General features: G+C 40.8%; 1 protein-coding gene across 14 annotated transcripts in view; it reads left to right on the top strand.

Moving 5' to 3' along the window:
• Nucleotides 1-24,471, top strand: part of STARD13 (StAR related lipid transfer domain containing 13) — a 557,207-nt gene that overhangs the window by 462,154 nt on the left and 70,582 nt on the right. The window contains exon 1 of one of the 14 annotated variants that reach the window (XM_012465549.3): nucleotides 6,887-8,645. The exons of the other annotated variants lie outside the window; for them this stretch is intronic. Coding sequence (XP_012320972.2) covers nucleotides 8,501-8,645 — 145 coding nt within the window. The 5' untranslated portion in view covers nucleotides 6,887-8,500. Of the gene's footprint in view, nucleotides 1-6,886; nucleotides 8,646-24,471 lie in introns of those variants that run through there. 14 annotated transcript variants of the gene reach the window in all.

Here is a 24,471-nt window from a genome sequence, read left to right as displayed (position 1 = left end):
TGTCACTGGTTGTGTTGTAAGCTTCCGGTTCCTCATCTCCAAATGGCAACAGTAGTGTCTACCTGAGTTCATGAGGGTGAGAGATAATACAGTAAAGGGCCTCGAGCTGTGCCCTGTCTGGGTGTTTGTCCAATAACAAACACTCCAATAACAAATAACACTCATCGTTACGTTTCTCACTTCTTAAAAAGCTCTTAGAGAGTGTTCTGATGGGAAATAAGTGTTCCCATCTAGAACCTTCTGCAAGGAGTCAAGATCTTTGATGGTTCAACTTTTCCTTCTCCTTCTTTTTTATGTTTTGTTTTGTTTGTTTTTTTTTTGTTTGAGATGGAGTCTCTCTCTGTCACCCAGGCTGGAGAGCAGTGGCGCAATCCTGGCTTACTGCAACCTCCGCCTCCCAGGTTCAAGCGATTCTTCCGCCTCAGCCTTCGAGTAGCTGGGACTACAGGCACCCACCTGGTTAATTACACCTGGCTAATTTTTTTGTATTTTTAGTAGAGACAGAGTTTCACCATATTGGCCAGACTGGTATCAAACTCCTGACCTCATGATCCACCTGCCTCGGCCTCCTGAACTGCTGGTATTACAGGCTTGAGCCACCTCGCCCAGCCTTCCTTCTCCCTCTTATCACTAACAACCTTCGTTTTTATTAGAGTTTAAGCTCTGCTGCATAGATGGCCTCCTTTTTCACTCCTCATACTACCTGGTGCAGTGGTGAACATGTGCATTTAATGGCTGATTAAAGTATGAACAAATAAATGGAGAAATTATGTGAGGAATTGTTTTTCCTTTCTTCAGTTGCATTTTTATTTATAATTTATACGCTCCTTCTTTAGGAAAGACGTGGAAAAGATTTGGCATTTTTTCATCCACTTATTCCCATTTAGTTATGAATGAGGGCTGGAGTTGAAGCAGAAGCCATGGTTTCAGTTACAGCATCCCATATGTAACCTTGGGCACCTCATCAAACCTCCTTGATCCTTTATTTCTTCCTCTACAAGATGGGAATGGTAATACCTTTTTTTTTTTTTTTTTTTTTTGAAACAGAGTTTTGCTCTTGTTGCCCAGGCTGGAGTGCAATGGAGTGATCTTGGCTCACTGCAACCTCCACCTCCCAGGTTCAAGCGATTCTTCTGCCTCAGCCTCCCGAGTAGCTGGGATTACAGTCATGAGCCACCATGCCCAGCTAATTTTATATTTTTAGTAGAGATAGGGCTTCTCCATGTTGGTCAGGCTGGTCTCAAACTCCCAGCCTCAGGTGATCTTCCCACCTCAGCCTCCCAAAGTGCTGGGATTATAGACATGAGCCACCACACCCAGCCAGGAATGGTAATACCTATTTAAAAGCTCTTGTGAGGATTAAATAAGCCATTGTACATAAAGCATTTAGCATCATGTCTGACACCTGATATCAACAATAGCAATGCAGATAGCTTTAAGCAGAATAGTTGACTGGCATATACATATGAGAATTAGAAAAAGAATTGAATGGATTTCATGGGCCCTATAGACTTTCCTCATACAATTTATATCAGGGCAAACATTCCTGAATATAAAAAAAAAAACTTGCAACATTTTCACGAATTCCACACATTCAACAAATTCCAATACCAACCATGCATGATTATGATAGTAACTAATTAAGGAATAAGAGAAGGAAAGTTGTCGATGTACTGTTTTAGCTTCTAAGTACATATTCCCTGTTTAGTAAATACTGCAGTTAGAGCCAGTGTTTATCTCCAAACTACAAAATGCCAAAAAGCTCTAGAAATTTTTTTGTTTTTTCAGTAGTAACTATTTTCATGAGTTGCCAACAAGTTTGACCATGCCACCGTGTGCCTAACACTGGGTCAAGTGCTGTGGGAACTGCCGAGAAACAAAGACTCCAGCTCACAGACTGCTGTAACTTGATTTCAGAGAAAGCCATCCAAGGCCATGTGCACCAAGGGCCAGACTGCCAGGCTGATTTGCAGGCTGGCTGCAGTCTGAGGCCATTTATCCAGCCGTTTTAATAACTGTCTTACAATAACTGACTGCCTTGCAAAATGCAGTTTTATTTATCTCCCTATATCAGAATCCTGCCTGCCTTCTCATTTTATTAGAACTGGATTACAAAACAGGGAGAAATCAACATGGTACATTTAAGAGTAAAATTGAAAATGAACAACCAGCTGAGGTTGATGTCAGGGACAAAGACATTGCTGAGGCTGTGGAGTCTGGGATGTTTAGCTTGCTGTGTCAGAGACCGCAGTATGAAATTTATAAACCATTTGGATTAGAGCTCATCAACCATGCTTTCCTAGCAATGAAGTGTGAGGGCAGTCCTAACTTTCCTACAACGTTCATGTGGATTTTCTGGGATTCAGTTAGCATGGGTGTGGCTTTTGTCTACAATCACATAGCCAGGATGTTGGTGTGTGGTTGACCTTCTCTGGAGTCTATGACATTGTTCCGACACAACATTTCATCTTAGAAATCACAGGCCTGTAGAGCATTAAAAGACTCTAAAAGAGCTGTCCTTTTACTTGTGAGAAGATTAAAATCAGATAGGGTATTTGTGCCCAAGGTCACACAACTAGCTAGCCACGTTGTCAGGTTGATTCATTTGGTAGCTTTTGACTTTCCTCTTGAGCAATGACTTGCTCTGGAAAAGTCTTTGTCCTCTGCAGACTCTCTTTTTCTCTTATTTCTTGAATACGTACATTTCTCCAAAAATAAAATCGAAGGTAAATGTTAATAAACCTTTCAGTACTTTCGGTAACAACAATAGATGGGGGCTGTGACCAACCAAGTATTAAATCATTTTTTTAAAATTAAATAAAAAGCATTCAGAAGTTACTTAACTTACCATCTAATAATCCATAGTGGGCCAATCATAAAAGCTGCCCAAAGAAAAATACACTTAAGAAGCTGAAAACCATGTATATAGTTTTTGACATGCCCTTACTTTAGTAATTGTTTATGTTGTAACTTACTGAAATAAACATACCTTGTAAATTGTTTACAAAATCCCAACATCTTTTTGGAAACAAGTATAATAAGGCATTGCAGTAATATAATTTTTTTTGTTTATGTGTTTTTGAATGCTGATCTTTTGGCGTTTTTTTGAATGCTGATATTTTTAAGATTGTGTAATTTATATTGAGTACTTTAATAAATGGGTGCAGTGGCCAGGCATGGTGTCTCATGCCTGTAATCCCAGCACTTTGGGAGGTCGAGGCGTGTGGATCGTAAGGTCGGGAGTTAGAGACCAGCCTGGCCAACATGGTGAAACCCATCTGTACTAAAAATACAATAATTACCTGGGTGTGGTTGTTTGCGCCTGCAATCCCAGCTACTCAGGAGACTGAGGCAGGAGAATTGCTTGAACCCTGGATAACTGACTGCCTTGTAGTCAACCTCTGCCCGGAGGCGGAGGTTACTGTAAGCCAAGATTGTGCCACTGCACTCTAGCCTGGACAATAGATTGAGACTTGGTCTCAGAAAAAAAAAAAAAAAAGAATAAAAGAAAAAGAAATGGGTACAGTATTCCAACAGTATGTCATTTATTTTTCATCTCTCATGGTGGTAGTGCTAAGAACCACATGCTTGAAAACCCTTGGGGTTTTGTTTTCATGCCTGTCTCAGTAAATCCTTAAAATATATTTTATTATTTTTTTTGGAACAAGGTCTCACTCTGTGACCCAGGCTGGAGTGCAGTGATGGGATCATAGCTTACTGTAGCCTCTACCCCCCAGACTCAACAATCCTCTCACTTCAGCCTCCCAAGTAGCTGGAGCCACACCTGGGATAAATTTTTTTTTATTTTATTTTTCTGTAGAGACAGAGTTTCACCGTGTTGCCTAGGCTGGTCTTAAACTCCTGGGCTAAAGTGACCCTTCCTCATCGGCCTCTGAAAGTGCTGGGATTATAGGCCTGAGCCATCACACCCAGCCTATCCTTAAAGTATTTTTAGTTAAACCAGATTTCTGGTAAAATAAAGCCCAAATTGGTCACTAGCTATGATAGAACTTTAGCCAAATATTTCATTATCAATTAATCTGAACTTCCTGGGGGATTATAGGGTATCTAGTATAATGAGAAGGTTGTTTTGTCTCAGAAGGGATCAGAAAGCTAAATTTTAAAATAACAAATCTACAGTTAAGTTTGGGATCATTTTTACAATAGTATGTAAAGTGGCTTAGGGTGGGTTGCAGTTGAAAGTAAGTTGCTGTTTCAGGTGGTACATTTCAGTCAGTGACTTCTGCTGAACCCCTGCTAGAAACTGGGATCACCCAGGCAAGGACGAACACAGGGAGGATAGGGGGCAGAGGACCATTTTGTAATGGGAGAGTAACTGAGCCAAGCAGAAAACTGTACTTAGATGAAACGGAGAAAGGTGTTGAAGTTACTGATTAGAGAAATAGCTGTGAACTGGGCCCTATCCCACAACAAGGGCACCCATATAGGACAGGAAGGGCACACAAACAGGTTCCTTCTTTGTGGGAGGGAGGGTCATACACGGCAGCAAGATGACCAGATAGAAGTGTCTGGAAGTACTCCTGCTAGTCTATCAGAGTGCCGTCAGGAAGACTGGATTTGTTTAGGAACTTTGAAAGGACAACATATCATAGAGTCCCTTCCCTTTCCTCCTGCTTTCCCTCCTTCCTCCTTTCCTCCCTTCCTGCCCTCCTGCCTCTTTTCCTGACTTCCTTTCTGCCATTTTCACTTCCTCCTTTCCTTCTTTCTTATAACTGAAATTTGGCTATATCTAGCCATTAAATACTAGTTTTAAAAGATACAGCCACTCCGCAGATTCCAACCAAAGTATAAACGTGCTAATTTTAAAAATCTTGGTTTGTAGCTCTTCGTTATGATTTTATATGAAACATTGAGCTATTCATGATGTTACTTTTAAGCAATTAAAAGAAATAAAAGAAAACATTTCTAAATGACAAAGGAAAGCATAAATACAAGGCATGAGAGTCATTGACTTATACCTGGCAGACACTAAGTGTCTGCCCCAAGAAACAATAACAATTGGTTTAAAAAGGAAACACTGAATGTCATTTCATAGCTTAAGCCTAGAAAGCAAAGTTAGCCAGAAAATTATTACAAAAGTCTAAGGGATTTGGTGGGTGTTGTTATTGAGGCAATGTGTCTTTTCGTTTGTCATTTTCACCAACTAATCTGACAGATTCTTTATGAAGAAAGCACAGAGCCAGGAAACTGTAACCCCCCAGTTAGTACCTGCTCAGAGGATCTGCCATTAAAGTCCAGATCACCCCAAACCGCTTTTTAAATGCATCTGACTTTCTAGAAGTGAGGAGCACTGAAACAAACCTATTCAGTCAATTGAAATAGTTTTTTTGGGGGAGAAAATTGAATCCCTTTCAAAAGAAGCTGTTTCACAATCTCTCTCAGTGTGGTGAGTATTGAAAGTTGGACGGTTTCCATGAAAACAAAAATGGACATAAAAGACAAAAGAGATTTTGAGTAATATTTAGAGTGAAGTTGAAAGAGAGAGAGAAAGAGTGCGTGTGTCTGTGTGTGTGTGTGTGCGTGTGTGTGTGTAGCAGCAAACATCAGAAATTTTTCTCAGAATTAACTCTCTGTTCATTTTAATTTTTTGTATGACTCATTCAATATTCACTATTCCCATAAATATTGGCCATACCCTATTCTTTTCCAGGCATATGTGGCCATTGGGGGTTAAACAAGGCTGAGGTTCCCATTCCCAAAGTGTTTATCATGGTAACTGTAAGGTTTGTTCTCGCCGGGTTTAAAAAGGAAGAAACTGAGGCCAGCACAAGGAGATTCGATGCGAAAGGATTTATTCAGGCTCCCGTACGAGGTTCTGCGGTCCGACAGGAGGGGCCGGAGAAGTCACACGGACTCCTCTCAGACGTGGGGTTTTATAGGGAGTGAAGGAGCTCCATTGGTTGTGGGAGAGCAAGACTGTCCCTGGGTAGAATTACAAGCCTTCAGCTAGGACTTGGCTTGCCGTTGGTTAGAATTACTCGGCTGCTATTGGCCAGAAAGACTTGGCTGCTATTGGTTAGAAAGACTTGGCTGCTATTGGTTAGAAATACTTGGCTGCTATTGGCCAGAAAGACTTGGCTGCTATTGGTTAGAAAGACTTGGCTGCTATTGGCTAGAAAGAGGCTAGGGTTGCAGCACCTTGTTTGCATACTGGGCTTTTTAAGGGAAGGTCAGGCTGTGCAGGCATGGGAGAAGGGAACAAGCCTGAGCTCGTCCGAGCTTGCCCGAGCTCGTCCGAGCTTGCCTGGGGGGGGTGGGGTGCGTCCGAGCTCCCGGCGAGGCAGCCGGCCTTACAGTAACCAACTAAAAGTTTGTTTCCCACTCACACTGGGGGCAGAAGATACTGCTTCACTTCCAGGCCTACTGAAGTTCCGCCACCTCCATATGGAACTTGTAGGTCACCTGGGCACATCTGCTGTGGCCAAAGAAGGAGAGCTGGTGGCAGGTCATGTGCCCACCTGCCTTTGGCCGTGCTCTTTACTGTGGCCCAACAACCAGGGAGGTTAGAATCAGAGTCCACTCAAGGGTCTATCCCATAGTCAGCTGGTCTTTGCTACAACATTAGTTTAAGATGCTTCGTTTAGGTGACTCATGCCTGTAATCCCAGCACTTTGGGAGGCTGAAGTGGGCAGATCACTTGTGGTCAGGAGTTTCAGACCAGCTTGGCCAACATAGTGAAACCCCGTCTCTACTGAAAAGTACAAAAATTAGCCGGGTGTGGTGGTGCACGCCTGTCATCTCAGCTATTTGAGAGGCTGAGGCATGAGAATCACTTGAACCTGGGAGGCGGAGGTTGCAGTGAGCTAATATCATGCCACTGCACTCCAGCCTAGGTAACAGAGCAAGACTCTGTTTCGCCAAAAAAAAAAAAAAAAAAAAAAAGTTTTATTTAAATTTGTTTTACTATACTAAAATATCCTTTTATTAAAAACTTACCTGGAAAGCTAAGACTCATGTACGACATTTCATTAATGAATGGTTAGTGACAAATAAAGGTAGGAGTCTCAATACAGTGCTTGCCCATCCAAGCCCTTTCTTTTGAACAGGTCTCAGGGTTGCCCAGTTAGACTTTTCATCAATGTAAGGTTGATCAATTTTCTTTTTATTTCTTTTACTCTCCACCCTTTCTGAAGTTGCAAATAAGCACTAGAAAGTCAATAAGTAGATTCTGGAGGTAAATCAAGTATTCAGTAACGCACAACTCAGATCATGACTGTGACAACGATTGTCTCGAAAAAATCAAAAGTGTGCAGTTCTCGGCAACTCCTTGTCTGACCGCAATGGACCGGGACCCTTCTGTCTCTTTCCCTGCCTTCCCAGCAACCCTCTCCCTCTGTCATTCTCTTCACATCCCCCAGGTCAAGGCTCTCATGGAAAAGGAAGTTAAGCCACAAGGTTAGAGGACAGGAAGTGACTCAGTGGTTCCCTGGGGGTCAGGTGTGGGGGTAGTGAGAGAAAGAAGAGAGAGAGAATTCCAGATTAGAAAAGTAGCCCAGATGGGAGAGTGATCAGGGCTGGAATTTCAGAAATGACAATGACATCAGCATTAGTGGTACTCCTCCACTCTCCTACACAAGCATCTCAGAGCGTTGCTGTGAACTACTTCCCACCTATTTTCTCGGCATGCCTAGAAACGCGGGGGTTTCTGGCAGATTTAATGGGTAGTTCGGTGATGTCTGGATTGTGCTAATGGAACCAAGCCATTGTACCAAAGAGAATTTAAAAGCCTAGAATTTAGTAAACTTGTTTTTTTTTTTTTTTCACTCTTTTGAGACTATTAATCTCAAATACTCTAAATCTGCTGATATCATTATTGTGCTAGGACATAAGTGAAATAATGAAGTGGATAATTAACGATATACTCTTTAGGATCTAAGTAAAAACCACATTCTACAGAGAACAGAAGTACTGTAAAAAGAGGTCATGAACCTTGCTACCTGCTTTATACAATGAGGGTTGTTTTCGGACCACAGAAAAGGAAGGAAGTCTCTTAGAAACATCATCTTTGCTACTTTTATTCAACTGTGGAATGTTTTAAAACACTATTTATGATCTTAAAGGGCATGTAAGAAAAGACTTGGAAATTTCAGGCAAAAGATTAAGCACTGGAATTATGATCTAAATCGCACTGTTTCTTTCTGAGAGGAGAGTTCTGTTGAGAATGTGAATGAGTGGAACATACCCCACCTTACATTTTAGTTCTCTTTAGGGGTTTGATTCATTAGAAACTGTGTGGTTCTTTCTGTTCCAAACAGAATCCTTTTTTTCTGGGACTTTATTTTGAGGCTGTGATGCAAATCCTTGGTGTTCCTTTTTAATGGGAATGAAAACAATGAGGAAAGGAAGTGTGGAGGCTTGGAATCTCAGCTGAGGCTTCGCAGGTCACTGGGGAGCAGTAAGGTTCCTCTCCACTGCTAGCAGCCGGAAGCGTGAGAGAGGACTATCATCTGCTCCTGGCTCTGAATTTCTTTGAAACTCTATGCTGGAAGCCTCCTCAGTTCTCCACGCAAACGTTAACCAAGCCCCTTTGGGGTGCTTGGTGCTGTGCTGGTGCAGAGAATGCAAAGACACTGCCTGTGGTGGGACGCAGAAAAGCAGAGTGAACCAGAAATTCCAGCACTGGGGTAAGTGCTGGATCAGAAGGGCCTCGGGGTACAAAGGATAGACGTTTGTGAACTTTTGACTGGGCCTCGCGTGGCCACAGTGGCAGTGGTCAGGTGGTCTGGAAGGACATGGCGGAGGAGATAAAACTAGAGATGAGAATCAGAGAAGCAGAGGGGAAAAGAATTGGCTAGGCACATAAAGCGAAGACGAATGTCATTCCAGAAAGAGGAAAAGATGCCTATAGGGAACAGAGGATGGGAGTTGGAGGGTCGGTTTTAGGAAACTTCAAGTTGTTTAGCACCATTGCCAACTATCAGGGATGTGGGCAGTTGAGACACAGAAATATATGCCAGGGACCCATGCTGAGCTCAAGAATTTCATGCTGTCCTCAGAAATTTGGATTTTACTTTGGAGAGATTTGAGAACCACGGAGAATTCTAAGCAAGGGAGAGAGTGATCAAACTTGGGTTTTGTCTCTGAAGTTATCTTTTCATGATGTTGGTAGCACTCCTAAAAAATGCATAAATTTCCTTCAAAGCATAAGATGTCCTGCTATGTTATGGAAATATATTCAAGAAAGTCTTTATTTTCAAGCACCTTATGTTGCTGAGCAGAGATTCTGCCTTCATCCTGTGATCTTGAGCTTAGCCAACATCAGCCACTAGTGGCCTGTGTGTGTCTCATTTCTTTAAGGGCAAATGCCTGGATCCACCATCAGTGTCTAGAGTGGAGTTAGAATTTACCTAAACCCCACATTTTCTGGCATACAGAGAGGCTATCATTAGAAATAAATAGACTCTCTCTCCAAAAATGAGATTTCTCTTTTAAATTTACACCTGAGCCTCTTCAACAAGGCAGGATAGCAAGAGTGTTTAGAAGCTACAGGACAGTACATTTTCCTGGAGCATAGATTTTCCTTAAATTTGAAGGAAAGCTTTGTCACATTAAAAGAAGTATGGGCATGTTATATTCCAACTACATATAGGAGGAAGGAAATGAATCCATTGGGAGTATCTGTTTATTTTCTTCCCCCATTTGGGTACATCAGTGGAAATTGTGAAAAGTATTCATTTCAGCTAATAATAATAGCTCCAGTTTTTAAGTGCCTGCGCTATGTCAAGTTACATAATTCATTTTGTTTAACAAATGTGAACATAATGTCCAGTTCAAATCCCTGTGCCAGAGACCAGGATTGCAGCAGTAAACTAAATGCTCTTCCTTGTTCTGGAGTTTCTCACATCCTTACAATGACTCTGAAAAGTATATATAATGTTGTGCACATTTTGCAATGAAGAAACTGAGGCTTTGAGATGTAGTGAAACTTGCTCAGGGACACATAGAGGAAACCCACATTCAGCCAGCTCCCCGTGGCCACCTTCCTCTCTGAAAGGTTGTTTTTAATTCCAACTTGCTGTCTTTTTCCCCTTATCTGTTCCTACCTTTACTTTATCCACTAGGGACATCCATTTCTTTCCCCTATATCTGTCCACTTTTCTTTCTCTGAAAATCGGCAACGGCCATCAACCATCAGCAGCAGCAGCAGCCATGCATAGACAAGCTTGTTTGTATCTTCATTCTTTTTTTTTTTGAGACAGAGTCTTGCTCTGTCACTAGGGGCCAGGCTAGAGTGCAATGGCGCAATCTCGGCTCACTGCAACCTCTGCCTCCCGGGTTCAAGCAGTTCTCCTGCCTCAGTCTCCTGAGTAGCTGGGACTACAGGCACGCGCCACCACGCCCAGCTAATTTTTGTATTTTTTAGTAGAGAGGGGGTTCACCAAGTTGGCCAGGATGGTTTCAATCTCTTGACCTTGTAATCCACCCACCTCAGCCTCCCAAAGTGCTGAGATTACAGGCGTGAGCCACCGCGCCGGCCTGTATCTTCATTCTTAACAATAGCCACAGTAGCCACAACCACCACAGACCTGTCCCTACTGTTTGCAGATTCACTGAGCTCACACTGTAACTCTAAAAGAGATAGAAGTCACAGTTACATCAAACAGGACAAGAATTCAAGATGGCCAGAGATCTTAGAGTAGAGGTGGCTGTAAGTATCAGAAAGGTTCAGGAAAGGCTTCTTGGAGGAGGTGTCTAACAAGCTACACCTACAGGAAGAAGTTTAAAGTAGAGTAGAGAGAAAAGTCTCATAGGCAGGCCCAACTAGTTCAGTGCCTCAAAAAACTCATCCCATTACATCATTCATTTTTCCTCTGCTCCTGAGAACTGGCATAGTCATAGCTGAATGTGGTTACATTTCAAGGGAAGGGAGGCATTACTGTACTGTAATTAAAAGCATCCCACATCTCCAGTTCCCCAGGAATGCCATCTTGGACTGGCTGGATAATTCCCTTGAAGGGGTGTCAGTGGGGCAGCCTGGGGGAACTGGGTTTTCTTCAGGGCATATTCAGGGAGATTTTTGGGTGGTCCTGACAGGACCAGGCCTCAGACCTGCTCTTGAGGTGACTTAATCCTTTGCTCATCACCGGAATTGCCTTCCTTCTCCCAAGTTCCTCCAGATTGGAGATGACTCCCCTCACCAAATCTGACTTCCCAGCACTATTCCAAACCCATATTTGGAACACCTCTAAGCTGCATGAGATTTCTTGTTATTGATTAAGGCTGGGGCCTGGCACTCAGCCCAACCTCAGTGCCAGCAGCAGGAGCAGCAGGCTTTTCTAATAGAGTGGAACGGAAAGCTATGAAAACCTGGCATGCACCCTTCGGCCTCTTTAAATCAGAGCAGGAGAGGGAAAGGAGAGCAGGAGAGCTTTTTCAGGGGGGCAGAAGTTTCCTTTGCCAAAGATCTTTGACCAGCAGCACCGTGCAAGTCCTCTGCAGGGAATACATAAACGGGCTGTAGTCCACTCTGGCTTGAGATTTATGTAGAACAAGAAAATCACTCTCAGCTCCTCCTTAATTCAGCATGTCTTGAGCACATGCTGAGCTCCAAGCACTCTGCTGGCCACCAGTGGTACAAAAAGTAATTAAGACAACCTCTGCCCTTGAAGGTCTGTGGTCTAATGGGGGAGAGAGATGTGTAACAAGAACATTTCAGTATAATCTCCTCAAGACCGTAATGGATGTGTGAAAGTCCAGAAAAGAGCTGCTAACCCAGGATTCAGGAGATGATGTCTGAGCTAAATCTTCATAGAGATAAATGTGTGCAAGTCAGAGGAAAAAAGGGAGAGGAATGTGACAGATGGAAAGGAAACAGTGTAAGCACAAGCGTGGGATATGAAGCAGCAGCCTGGGACTGGGGATCTCCAGGCAGCTTCACGTGATGGCACGTGAGCCCCAGAAGCTTGCAGAGGCCAGGCAGGGAGGCACTGTGGGCCGTGGGGATGGGCTGGTACTTTTTTCTGCAGGTGACAGGGAGACACGAAGGAGTTTGAAGGAGAATGAGCATAGTTTCACGTTAGAGATTCAAGGAAGGCAAGAACTGAAGCAAGGGGAGCTGTCGGGTTCTGTGGCAGAAGTCCTACTTTAGACAGAAGGAGGGTCTAAACCAAGCTTGACCAGCCTGCGGCCCATAGGCCGCATGCGGTCCAGGACGGCTTTGAATGGGGCTCAACACAAATTCGTAAACTTTCTTAAAACAGTTTGAGATTTTTTTTGCAATTTTTTTTAAAGCTCATCAGCTATGGTTACTGTTAATATATCTTATGTGTGGCCCAAGACAGTTCTTCTTGTTCCACTGTGGTCCAGGGAAGCCAAAATGTTGGACACCCTTGGTAAACCAAGGCTGGGAGACACAGTTGGGGAGGCGGGTAGGAGTTTAAGAAATATATTTAAGAGTTAGATTCAGCAGGTCCTGGGGTTGTGTGGTGAGAATATGGGGACTGGAAGAGAGGATGAATCTAAGAAGACGCTCAAGTGTCAGACTTGTAGAACTGTGTTCCATTTTTACATTATTTTACCAGATGCATCTGATATAACTGAGTGTTATCTAGACAGTGTTTTTAAACTGGGGGATTGTGAAGTCAGTGGCTATGACTAGTAATTCTGCATAGGAAAGCACAGAATAGAAAAATGTCAGATCTCCTTGCATACATAAAGTGCAACTATTGTTTTATGAAACTTTGTTTCAGTCTTTGTGTGTGTGGTATGTGAACATGGGGGTGTGTGTGCATGTTCACAACTATATGAAGTTTATTTCTTACTAAAGATTGTGATCAAAATATTTGAAAGTCCTGTGATATTCTTTTACTGTGGTCATGATTGATTATTCTCAGGTATGACCGTACCTCAGTCAGGTTAAATGATCTTTTCTCACTACTGTTCTTCCAAGACTAAATCTCCCATTACTCTGTGCACTTGGAACTCCTAAAGAGTCCGTCCATAGAGAAAAGGAAAGATCGGAGCCAGCAGGAGCAACAATCCCAGTCAGTGCCAGGACAGTGTCAAATGCCCCGCCCTTCAGAAAACAGCGTCAATATCGAGATACACAGACATTGCCGCCCACGAATGGCCATGTCCCTCAGAGGCAGAATCACAACTAGAAGAACAACGTTACCTTATATTCCTGTGGGGCTTACAGTTTGCAAAGGACTTTCACAATACATTTTCCCATGTTTACAACAGCCTTGTGAGTTTGGAGGAACCTGAATATCTGAGAGATGTTTTTGGTGTTTATTGGCCTCCAGATCTATAAATATTTTCCTCTTATTATAGTCATTCATGCATTCAGTCAACATACTAAATGATAGCCATTTGCAAGACTCTAGGCTAAGAACACGAGATGTAAAGATGCAATCTGGTTTCCAATCTGGTAATATGTACCTGCAATGTCACAATTTAAGAGGATGCAAAATCCACATATTTATTTAAGTATGTTTGCAGTTTTACCTACGACATATTTACAGAATGCATGTGCATGAATATACATTTTGTGTGTGTGTGTGCGTGTGTGCGCACGTGTGAGAGAGAGAAAGATGAGAGATAGAAATATTTATGTCTCCAAATTCCAAAATCAAAATCGATAGCCCACAGGGAACAGAACAAAGGGTATCCCAAGCCTCTCTATTATATCCAAAAACCCCAGGTAAAAAGCTCTCAGTTTATGCAATAGTCTGAGCAAAATAGACTTCATCTCAATTTTTTAAAAAATTATATGTTGATATTTACTTGTTCCTTATTTTAGAGAAACAAAAGATTTAAGGACGGCTTTCTAAATTTTCCATTCGGCACTAGGTATAATTCAAGCAGTCATGGAACATTAATTATAACCATTATACACATAAGAGCAACATCTTCCTATGTTTATAAATGTAAATATGTTTAAATATTTGAATTACTTTCCCTGTTACCTCCTCACAAAGCAGATCCCTGCATATACACCTAGGATGCTTTTCATAGTGAGAATGACCTTGGCAGGAAACAGACCTGGGAGACTCACGACCTCTTGAGATCAGTGACCTTGGGTTCCACATTAACCCACAATTTCTCCCGGTGGTTAGTCCACAGGAAGCCAATATCCCTTTCTCACAATTTACTTACTTGTTCAGATTTTTTCTCATAACATGGAAAAATAATCTTCTGAAGGCATTTCCCTTAATGAAGCCCACATGTCTGATACAGATTTCTTTCCCAAGGTCCTTCCGTGTTTGGTTATGTTTTAACACATCTTTGCCCTTGAGATCCCCACATATCAGGCATGTGATTGCTAATATTTTACTTATTAACTGGTAAGCACATTGTAAACCATAATCGCGAGACTGTCTTCCCCAGCCTGTTGTTTATATCCTAAAAGTAACAGCCTCTTAGCAGAAGGCTCTTACTGCCATTATCCTCAAGTGTCACATTTCTGAATGTGTCTAAATGTCACATATCCAAAGTGTCACATTTCATTTATGACTCCCATTACGTGTTGTTAAAGAGCACTGCATTGTGTGAAGCATGGCTTCCTGAGACACGGCTTCGTTTAACAGAAAGAGTGTCATGAAACGTTCTGTGGATTGCATGTTAAATACTTGTCATCAGAAGAATCTCCAGGCAGGTTAATGGGTGGCATGTAGAGGGAGGAGCATGAGAATCTACTCCCAGGAAGGCAGTGAGTTCACAAGAATCTCAGCTTCAAATTCAGCTGGGAACAGAAGATGTGTTGTTAATGGCAGAACCATGTGGCTAACCTTCTTCTGAATCTCACCTCAACTGCAAGGATTTTCCTGGTAACCTTATCCAAAATGCCCTGTCTTGCTCTGAGACCTGGTGGATAATGTCCTGTTCAGCAGGGCTTTTGCTTTCTTTGGTTGTAGTAGTGCCTGGGTCTTTGTCTGTCCTTCTTGGCTTAGAGACCTACAGGGTAGGACCCACTGCCCACAGCCTTGCATTCACCTGCAGCACCTACCAGCAGCTTTTCACAACAGGGGCACCTAGCAGTTGTCTATGGAATGAATAAGTAAAGACAATGCCTTCCACTTCTGAATGCCAGATGAAGAGAGCTGAGAGGAGAGAATCAGACCATCCATCAGAACCACTATTTTCTAATATGGGAAAGTAACATAAGCACCTCTGCCTTAGTAATGGTAGCAAATACTGAGCTTCAGGTACTTTACGGTAATGTAATCTTTTAATCTTTACAATAACCCTCTGAGGTAGGTACTCTTGTTTATTCACATTCTATACATACTAGAATTAACGTATTGAGGGTCACAGAGGCAATGAGAGGGGAATCTAGAATTTTGGACTCACTTCTAACCTCATGATGCCATATTTACCTCTCTTGTGCCCATTTAGTTCAATTATGCTCAAATACAATACTCAAATAAAGGAGTATTTTCTAAACACATTGACAGGTTCTTTTTTAAAAGTTAATCTGTGAAACTAAGTACATGTATTCAGCAAGAGCAGAAACTTGAGGCTTTTTCAAGAAATAGGTATGCCTTTGGTTAATGAATAGATATGCCATTTCACAAAATGAAATTAGAATGTAACTTCATTTTAAACTCTCTTTAAACCAATAACATTAACCCTGTACAAAAATAGTCTTGTCTTAAAGAGTTGCACTTTTGGTAAATTTGCTAGTTTTACAAATTTGTATCTTGTTTTGCCTTTGATTACTTAAGAATTTGGGGAGTCACATAGACTTCAGATATTCATTTAGTCATTAAAACAAGATGTGGAGATTTTCTTTGTTTGGTCTACTTTTGTTTTGTTTTTTAAGTACAACCTTGAAATTTCAGCAACCAGGAAATACCAAGTTGTTACATAAAGTAAAATGTATCTTTGAAATTGTCTAAATACATTTGCAGAAGGTCAAAGACAAGTGAAACAGCTGTTACATAAAATCTCCACTTTCCAGATACCTAAGACATTCAAGAAGGAAGAGATGGGAACATGGTCCGGGACCTTAGCTTTGAATTTCCTGGCTTCTGTTAGTTTAAGACATCCCTGTAGCATCATTTAAACATAGTTCTGGTGCATGAATAAACTTCCATTTGGAATTTCCTTTTTGAAGTCTGCTGAGAATATAAATCAAAACCATATGAGATGTGTCTTAATCCAGAATGTGAAATAACATGAGAAATGTCAACCCAGAAGTAGTCCCTGAAATACGTTCACCAGGATGCACGTTCTGGCAAAATTCTTTATTTAGAATGAAAGCCTCCAAAGAACTGGATTTATTATTTTTAACCCATGATTATGGAAGCCTGAATTGATGAAAGAAGATGCTTTTTAAAGTAATGTCAGTAGAAATGTTATTCCAGCCACCTAGAATGTTTGAGAAGGACATCTGTTGACATAAAAAGATGTTCAAAATGCATTGTCGAGTGCAAAAACAGATTTCAATTTTATTTAAAGATTATGTAAATTAGATAGTATACTTAGCCTAGATACATGAACGCATCTTCATAATAAGAGAATGAGAGATGTTATGCCAACAAAATATTGACCAATCTCTAGGTGGTAGAATTATGGCAATATTTTCCTTCTTTCCCTCCCTCCCTCCTTTCCTTCCTCCCTTCCTCCCTCCCTCCCTTCCTCCCTCCCTCTCTCCCTTCCTCCCTCCCTCCCTTCCTCCCTCCCTCTCTCCCTTCCTCCCTCCCTCCCTTCCTCCCTCCCTCTCTCCCTTCCTCCCTCCCTCCCTCCCTCCCTTCCTCCCTCCCTCTCTCCCTTCCTCCCTCCCTCCCTTCCTCCCTCCCTCTCTCCCTTCCTCCCTCCCTCCCTTCCTCCCTCCCTCCCTCCCTCTCTCCCTTCCTCCCTCCCTTTTTTCCTCCTTCCTCCATTACTTTCTTTTGTTTTCTTTTTGCTTAGTAACAGAAAATTGAAATTATTTATTTGATTTTCAAATAATAAGCATAGTGCCTTCACCTGACCACCTTCTTGTTTACCATATGGCTTGACATGAATGCTGCTAAAGCTCAGTGATGTCCCTAGCTCAGCTGGTCCTTGAGTTGACTTTGACAGATTTGCTGGTCTTGTAGTATGTCAGAGTTGTGTAACTAGCATCACCAAAATCTTACAATAGAGCCCATTTGCTGGTACTTCAGTCATGAAAGGATTGGCAGCGTTTTTAAATGGCTGATTTGGTTTTTTTTTTTTTTCCTTCTATCAGTATATTAGCCTTGATTTGAGTGTGTGTATAAGTCTTTCAAATCTTAGGTTTAGATTTTACTACTCTTCAATCAGATTTCATTTAAGTGGGAATTTTAAGCCACTTTTATCTCTTATTCAAGTCTGTTATTAGGGAAAATGATCTTTTTATTCCTGAATTCAGTGAGTGTTTGGGCAGACAGATTAGCCAAGACCATCATACTGACTTCATTAATAAACGTTGTCAGATTCCCCAAAGCTAGCCAAGGAGTTAAATTCTATTCATATTAGACAAGTAGCCACCTGGACCTCCATTTAGAAATAAATGTATCTTTACATAGCATGTACTTCTGCTGCTGCCTACTTTGTTTTTAAACAGCAAATTTGAAGATCCCCAATTAAGATTTTATGAAGATAATTATAAAAGTCTAAAGTGTTCTTTAAAATGTGAAGTTATCTACTACACAATTTTAAATATTCCAGAATTTTTTAACTTCTGATCTATTAAACTTTTAAAACATTTTTATAGTTTATGTCACTTTTTTAACCTTTTGGATTACATTTGTGACATGTTCATGGGATGCCTCAATTAAATTTAATCTCAATGTGCCATGTGATTAGACTGTAGCATGACACAAGTCATTGATGCATCACTGTGTCTGATAGAAAAAAAGAAGTTGCAGCATAAGAATTAAGTTTCTCAAGTCTTCAGTGGAGAGCTTAAACTCTTCCATCCCATTTTAAAGGAAATTAAAATGAATTCAGGTATTTGAAATAGCTTTACTTGACTTTCAGGTATTTTAAAGTCAAGGGAAAAATTTGTCATGTAGGCGAAAGAAGGAGCCCAGATTCCTTTAGGATAAAGTCACTCCAAGACTTCTGCAGGCCCTTTTCAATTCCTTTGCTCCTTTCAGGTATTTGAAAGTCAAGTAAAGCTATTTCATATACCTGAACTCATTTTAAATTTCCTTCTACAAGGAATATATATTGTTAATATCTATTAACAAACTGCAAATAAAAATCCCAGTACCTTAGAGAGCAAACTTTTAAGCTCAGCATTTGGCCTTGAAGAGCATAGGGAAAAATGAATCAATTGGCAGCTGTAAACCTAGTAACTATTCCATTTCTTGAATGTAACCCTTATTTCTGGAATGAGTGATGCATGTTTAGAAAATCATTCACACTGCCAATGCTGTTGCCTACATTCAGCACACAAGTAGAAAGGGTTCCAGAAAACTGGCAAAGACACGTTGAAAAATTCTCAGTAAATAGTTTATTTCCACTCTGAGCCACTGCCAAGGAATTTTTTAAGAAAATATATACAATATCAAGTTTTTGTGTATACTCAGATAATAGAATTATACTTGAATTGTGGAAATCTCTTCCTGGAATTAAATTAAGCAAAAACTAGTTTTGATTGATCCAGATGGGACAGTTGCTGAGAAGTTGCATGCAGAAAGCCTTGCGAAGGGAGTCAGAAGCTTTGGCCAAGCCGTATCTATCTTGCCGTGTCAACCCTACAAGGAGCAAAGGAATTGAAAAGGGCCTGCAGGAGTCTTGGAGTGACTTTATCCTAAAGGAATCTGTGCTCCTTCTTTCGCCTACATGACAAATTTTTCCCTGGTATCACAAAATCTTCTTGGGTAATTGGAGTACCGAGAGCTATAAAAGAGTTGAGCAAATCAAACAGCAGATAACCTGTTACAAGCATAGACATTCAGAAATGTCTGAAAAAAGGTATAGGAGAAGTTTGTGTCCCTAAAAACATGCATTTTTTTAAACATTTAAAAAAGAAAAATCTTAAAGCAATGTACATGGAACAGTACCTGTCAAAAGCTAAGAAATCTGACTTCCTAGTGGTGGTGAGATTTGTCCAAAGCAGTTGCTCTTCTCCAGGCAGGAAATCATCAGCATGACAGAGAGTGAGCACCCACAGGCCCTTCTGACAGTGGTCATCTGGCCAACTTTGTGGAAATCGGAGCTCTGTTCTAAGAGCCAGTATCAAGCTGGCAACCTGGACTCTTGTTCGCCACCTTTCCAACAGAAGCTGGAGAAACTGAATTAGAGAGAGAGACAATCTGCAGAATCGCATGCACTTGTCCCAAGAAGGGTTACTGAAGACTCTCCTGGCTTGGTGGGTCAACATGGAGGTGTTTTGGACAATGCTTGCAAATTGTGACGCTCTGTCTAATTGTCTGAGTCAACTCTGTGTTCCCTGCCTTGCATTTCAGTTGCTTAACTGACTCCATCTTGAAGAATCTCTTGGGATTTAGTGGTAGGCAGTGGCTCCACAACTTCAAAAAGCTGGGGATGTATGCATGCAGCCTCCCTGAGAAATACCACAAGTGCCTGATTGGAACAATCTGTACCAAATGAAAGAGGAGAATAAAGAACTACTCTGCTTCATGGAAAACTTGAGTCAAAACAATCTGGTCAGAAACTATTTGGCTGGGAGAGCATATATTTTCTGCTTTCTTTGAGATTGACTGGGGTTAGGGGATTGTAAACTTTATTTTCTTTTTAAATACCATTGGGAATACAGGCATGGAAAATATATTTCTGACAAGTTTCCTCATTCACTTGCAACGGAACTTTTGATTTTCTGTGGAGCAAATGTGTATATGAGCACACATTGACACATGTGGATGCATGTGAGGATTGTTGATGACATTTTTTGGAATTCGTATAGATCATGCACTGCAGGCAGAGGATCAGAATTCGGAGCAGAAACGATTACTGAGACTGAGTGTGTTCATCTCTGCGCCATGCTAGCAGACATCCAACAACAGTTTCAGGTTGAGATAAAGGTCCTTAGTGCCTTCCGTATGCCTCATCTATAGAATAAATAGATGGCAGCTGTGTCACATTAGCTTATGCCAGATTATGCCACTTGAACACATTGCCCCTAAAGTTGTAGTGGCATAAAACAAGTGTATTTATTGCTTATATTACATGTCAGCAGCTGGTCTACTGTGTCTCTGTCCCCAGTGTTGTCATTCCAACACCTGGGCTGAAGAATGACTATCTCGTAGCCTTATGGTAAGGGGAAAAGAGCAGGAAAGCTGGTTGAGTTAGGGGATGGCTCTTGACTTGTGTTTCTGAAACTAGCATATGTTACATCTGTTCACATTTCATTGGCCAAAGTGGGTCATCTGGACAAACATGACATTAGTGAGGTGGGGAGCGTATGCCTCCTAGCTGGAGGAGTGCTGCATATCACATGGCGGCTGGAAAGGGCAGGGGACTACTGGGAGCATACAAAGAAAAAAAACGCATAAGTGTGTGTGACTATACAGTATATATACATGTTAATTATACATTTAAGGCTATTTAAAAATAAACCGTAAATATGTATTATATATTTGATTTACATATATGACATATGTCATTTGTCATAATATCTATGGTTCCCCAACCAAGCTGAAAAAAGACTGATTAAAAATAACCCTTGAGTGACTAGGAATACACCCACTACTGAGGTTCAGAATTTGCTCAATCTTCTTTCACTCTAATAGGAATTATTTTAAGTGACTAGATTTGCCATGAATCCAGCTTCCAGAAGATATTTCAAGACATAGGAAACAAGGCTTATGTGTAGAATTGGTGAAGAAATTTTATGTCTCAATGTGTCTTTGATTCTTATGTTTGGGAAAGTCTACGTAAACAGAGCTGAGAGTCTGTCTTGACTCGGTCCAGGTGGGTGTCACCACTCTCTGTGGGCCTTCCAGGTTTCCTCTTCCTATCGTTATATGCTTGCTGATAGTCAGCTATTTTATTGCACATCAAAGAAAAGATTGCCTCAAATTATGGAGAGCTAAAGTGGGTGTTTATAAGTGGATCCACTATTTTGCATATTCAGTGATTAATAATCTCAAATTCATTCCAAATAACCTGTATTTTAGTTCCTCTTAGTAACTTAGAAAATCATGGAAAGAAAATGTTATGAATATTAGGAAAAAAATTATATTTAGTGTACATTCAATGCTTAAGGTCTTTTACATATTGAAATAACTTAATATACAATTTTAAAGGTACAGAAAGATATATCCTAATGTCATGCCATGGGATGTAAATCAAAGTCTGTTACTACTAAAAATCTGACATTCCTTCCTGTATCTGTGATTAAGATTATAAAGCCCTCCTGGCAGGATTATGGTGGTATTGTATGGTTCTATGTAATGCTAATGATTGCATCATTTGTATCTATATATGGATGGGATGGACACCCTGTCAGCATTGATTTTAACAAAATTGGCCTAATGTATGGCCAAAGAAATACACCTTCAATAAATACAGACTTCACTAGAGAAATTCTGTCTGAAGACAAAGGAGTCATTCTCCTGAAGTAGTAAAGTTACTAATGAAGGTACCTTAGCCATGTAAATTATTCTAAGCCAACAACCACAAGCCTGTTGAAATGTTAACACCTTTCATATACTTTAATAGTGATAATTGCAATCCACTGCAGGCATCTTGCGGTGGTTGAGTCATCCTGCTATGCTGGTACCTGTAGTCTTTTAGAAACAGAGTGCCCACCAGATAAGCCAGTTTAAAGGAAAAGACAACATACTCTTCTCAAGCCAACTTTCTTAAATCCCATGACAATCACACTCTTTCTGTTCCCTACTTCTCTTGAGTACTTTTAATGAACATTTAAGAAAGAAGACCTTACTTAAATTGGAGCCAGTTTGTCTGTGGAAATTCAAGGAGATTTGTAAGAACAACATAAACACATGTGCTCATATATAATGATTTCATAAACTTTCAACAATAGAAAAGATTCTTTCTAGCCAGCTAAATTTCTGATAATAATACATTTTAATTTGGCTCTAATTTGAATTTTTGGTCATGTAGAAAGGATACCCAATACCTTTCAGTGAGCTATGGAAAAAGTATTTGCTATGCCGAGAAAAATGTAAAACAAAATGTATGTACTTAAAATGCTTAGCTAAGAGAACACACTGTTCCCAAGCATGCTAGAAACACACTAGACACACCAGCTTAAAAATACAATGAGATTGTAAACGTGAGATGAGGCCTGCAAACCTGGGCAGAAAATTTGCTGTGCTCACTATATTTCCTGACTTGACTGAGGCCCTACAGAGCCTTGTCCATAGACTGTCTGTAGCTAAGACACTACATTAAAGAAGCAGCTTGTCAATCTCTTTTAACTCTTACAGACTTCCAGCCTTCTCCCTGATCAGTCTACATTGGTGAGGTCCTATTGCACTCTTTTCTCTTGGCTACCTTGATGTTATAATCTCCATACAGGGAAATGCAATTGGCAGTATTCAAAAATCAAATATTTAAAAAATAGGCATCATTCTCGAAACAAATTTCCCATCTTCTACAAACTATCATTATATGAGAAAATATTTGCAGTGTATTCTTATGTGAAAAAAGCAGTCAACCAAAGATATTACCAGAGTACTGTTTTGACAAATAACGTTTGTAAAATTGGGTGTTCATAACGGGGCAAGAGTTGCCTTTTTTCATTCATTGCAACTTTCTATGTTAGTAAGTTTTCAACACTGGGCATGTATAATTAAGAAACACAAGGATATGTTGTGAAAACCCACATCGGCCATGGTTTGTTTCTGCGGTGCCTTTGTTCTCATGCCCTTGATAGTGGGTGCCTCCCCAGGGGCTAGTGAGAGCTTCCCTCTGCTGGGTCTGTCTGAGGATAGCGGTCACACCATGCTCGAAGCATGTATAAGGCAAGTGAGGCAAAGCCAGTGACTTTGCCTTAAGTGGAATCGCAGATATGTAGCTGAAGAGCATGCATAGCACTATACCATCCACTGAACTTACCGAGTAAACCAGTGAGAAGGTTTGCTAGACCAAGCTACCAGTGGAAACACTGGATATCTCCCTTTTCAACCCGTTGATTTCAGCCCCCAAACGACTATTGGTTTAAGGTCCCAAAGCTTCTCAATCTCTTTAGACTAACAGGGATGGGGTGCTCTTAAGAATCAGGCCACCCTATGTGGGTGATGGTGACAGGGCTAGGGTGTGTGGTTGGAGGCAAGGAGTGTCAACTCTACATAATCCATGTAGAAGGGGCTCCTTGCAGAAAGAGTTTCCGTTATCAGAAGACGTGCGGAGGATGTTGAAGAGGCCAAAATAGGTAACTGCTAAAGTAAAATGAAATAATTATTACATAGAATAATTACAAAAATTCCATTGAAATCCTTTCATGACACTAAGCTGAATGGATTGGATTTTCCCCAGGAAAGTAACAGAGTAACCTCCATAGAGATCGGTGGACCCTTCTGTCCAGGGCCATTCTCTGGTTCCACTCCACACAGGTTTTCCATGAGAGAGTTGCAGTGAGCTGATGCTTTGCCTTGCAGCCCTGGAGCTGCTACAGGGACAGGTAAAGGTAGCAAATGAAGAACAAATAAACTGTCAAAATGTGATTTTAATAGCTCCTAATACTCTTACATAATATTATGCTGGCTAGTAAGAGCACAATAATAAAAGAGATTTTCATATTTTTCTCCTCAAATGTCATTTAAATGTCATGAGGTAGATCTTTATGAAATGATGGCACTGGCGATAATGATTCCTTTTTCATTCTCCAGTCATTTTGGCTAGTGGAAGGGCCTAGGGAAAAGCATTAGCATTTGGCTGATTGGTATTAGTAGGGACCATAGAGAATTAATAAAAATTGTGAGACTTTTTTATCCCCCCACCTCAATTGGATGGGGAAACTCAGATTTGATAGGGGTTAATTATGCCAGATTAATTTGTTTTGCTACTAGCTGGTAAAAGAGCTGCTTTTACCCTTAAATTGAGGTTTCAAGATGTTGGAACTGCAGCTAGGGTAGAGGGAATATGAAAAGAGGGCGTTTGTTTGAGAGACATTTGGGCAAGTTGGGTACGGGAAGTGATGCCGCATGAACCACCCGCCATGGCTGGGATTTGGCTGCTTCCAGTTTATGATATTTACTAATTGCTGTTTTGTTGTCATTTGACCCCGAGGTCTCAAAGCTTAAGTGCTTACCCATTCTTTTTTTTTTTTTTTTATCAGCTTATTTAAATGATTGATTTATCTGGGTTCTGTGGTTAAGATTTGGTTATTCATGTTTGTATCTGAATCGGATTTCAGTTCATTATCCACATTGGTGTCATAAAAAAATAAAACATAGTTGCTCTCTGAGGAGCCTTTTAAATAAAATTTCCCTGGCTAGCTTCAGCCCCATCCCACTGTCCAACCAGAATTTTAAGTTCCAAAAAAAGTGTTGTTTTTAAAATTTTTAAATTTTTAATTTTTGTGGGAGCATAGTAGATGTATATATTTATGGGGTACATGAG

This window comes from Aotus nancymaae, unplaced genomic scaffold (genome assembly GCF_030222135.1).
Source record: "Aotus nancymaae isolate 86718 unplaced genomic scaffold, 86718_ANA_hifiasm-v0.15.2.pri h1tg000043l, whole genome shotgun sequence".
Lineage (NCBI taxonomy): Eukaryota > Metazoa > Chordata > Mammalia > Primates > Aotidae > Aotus > Aotus nancymaae.
This window is presented reverse-complemented; position numbering and strand designations above follow the sequence as displayed.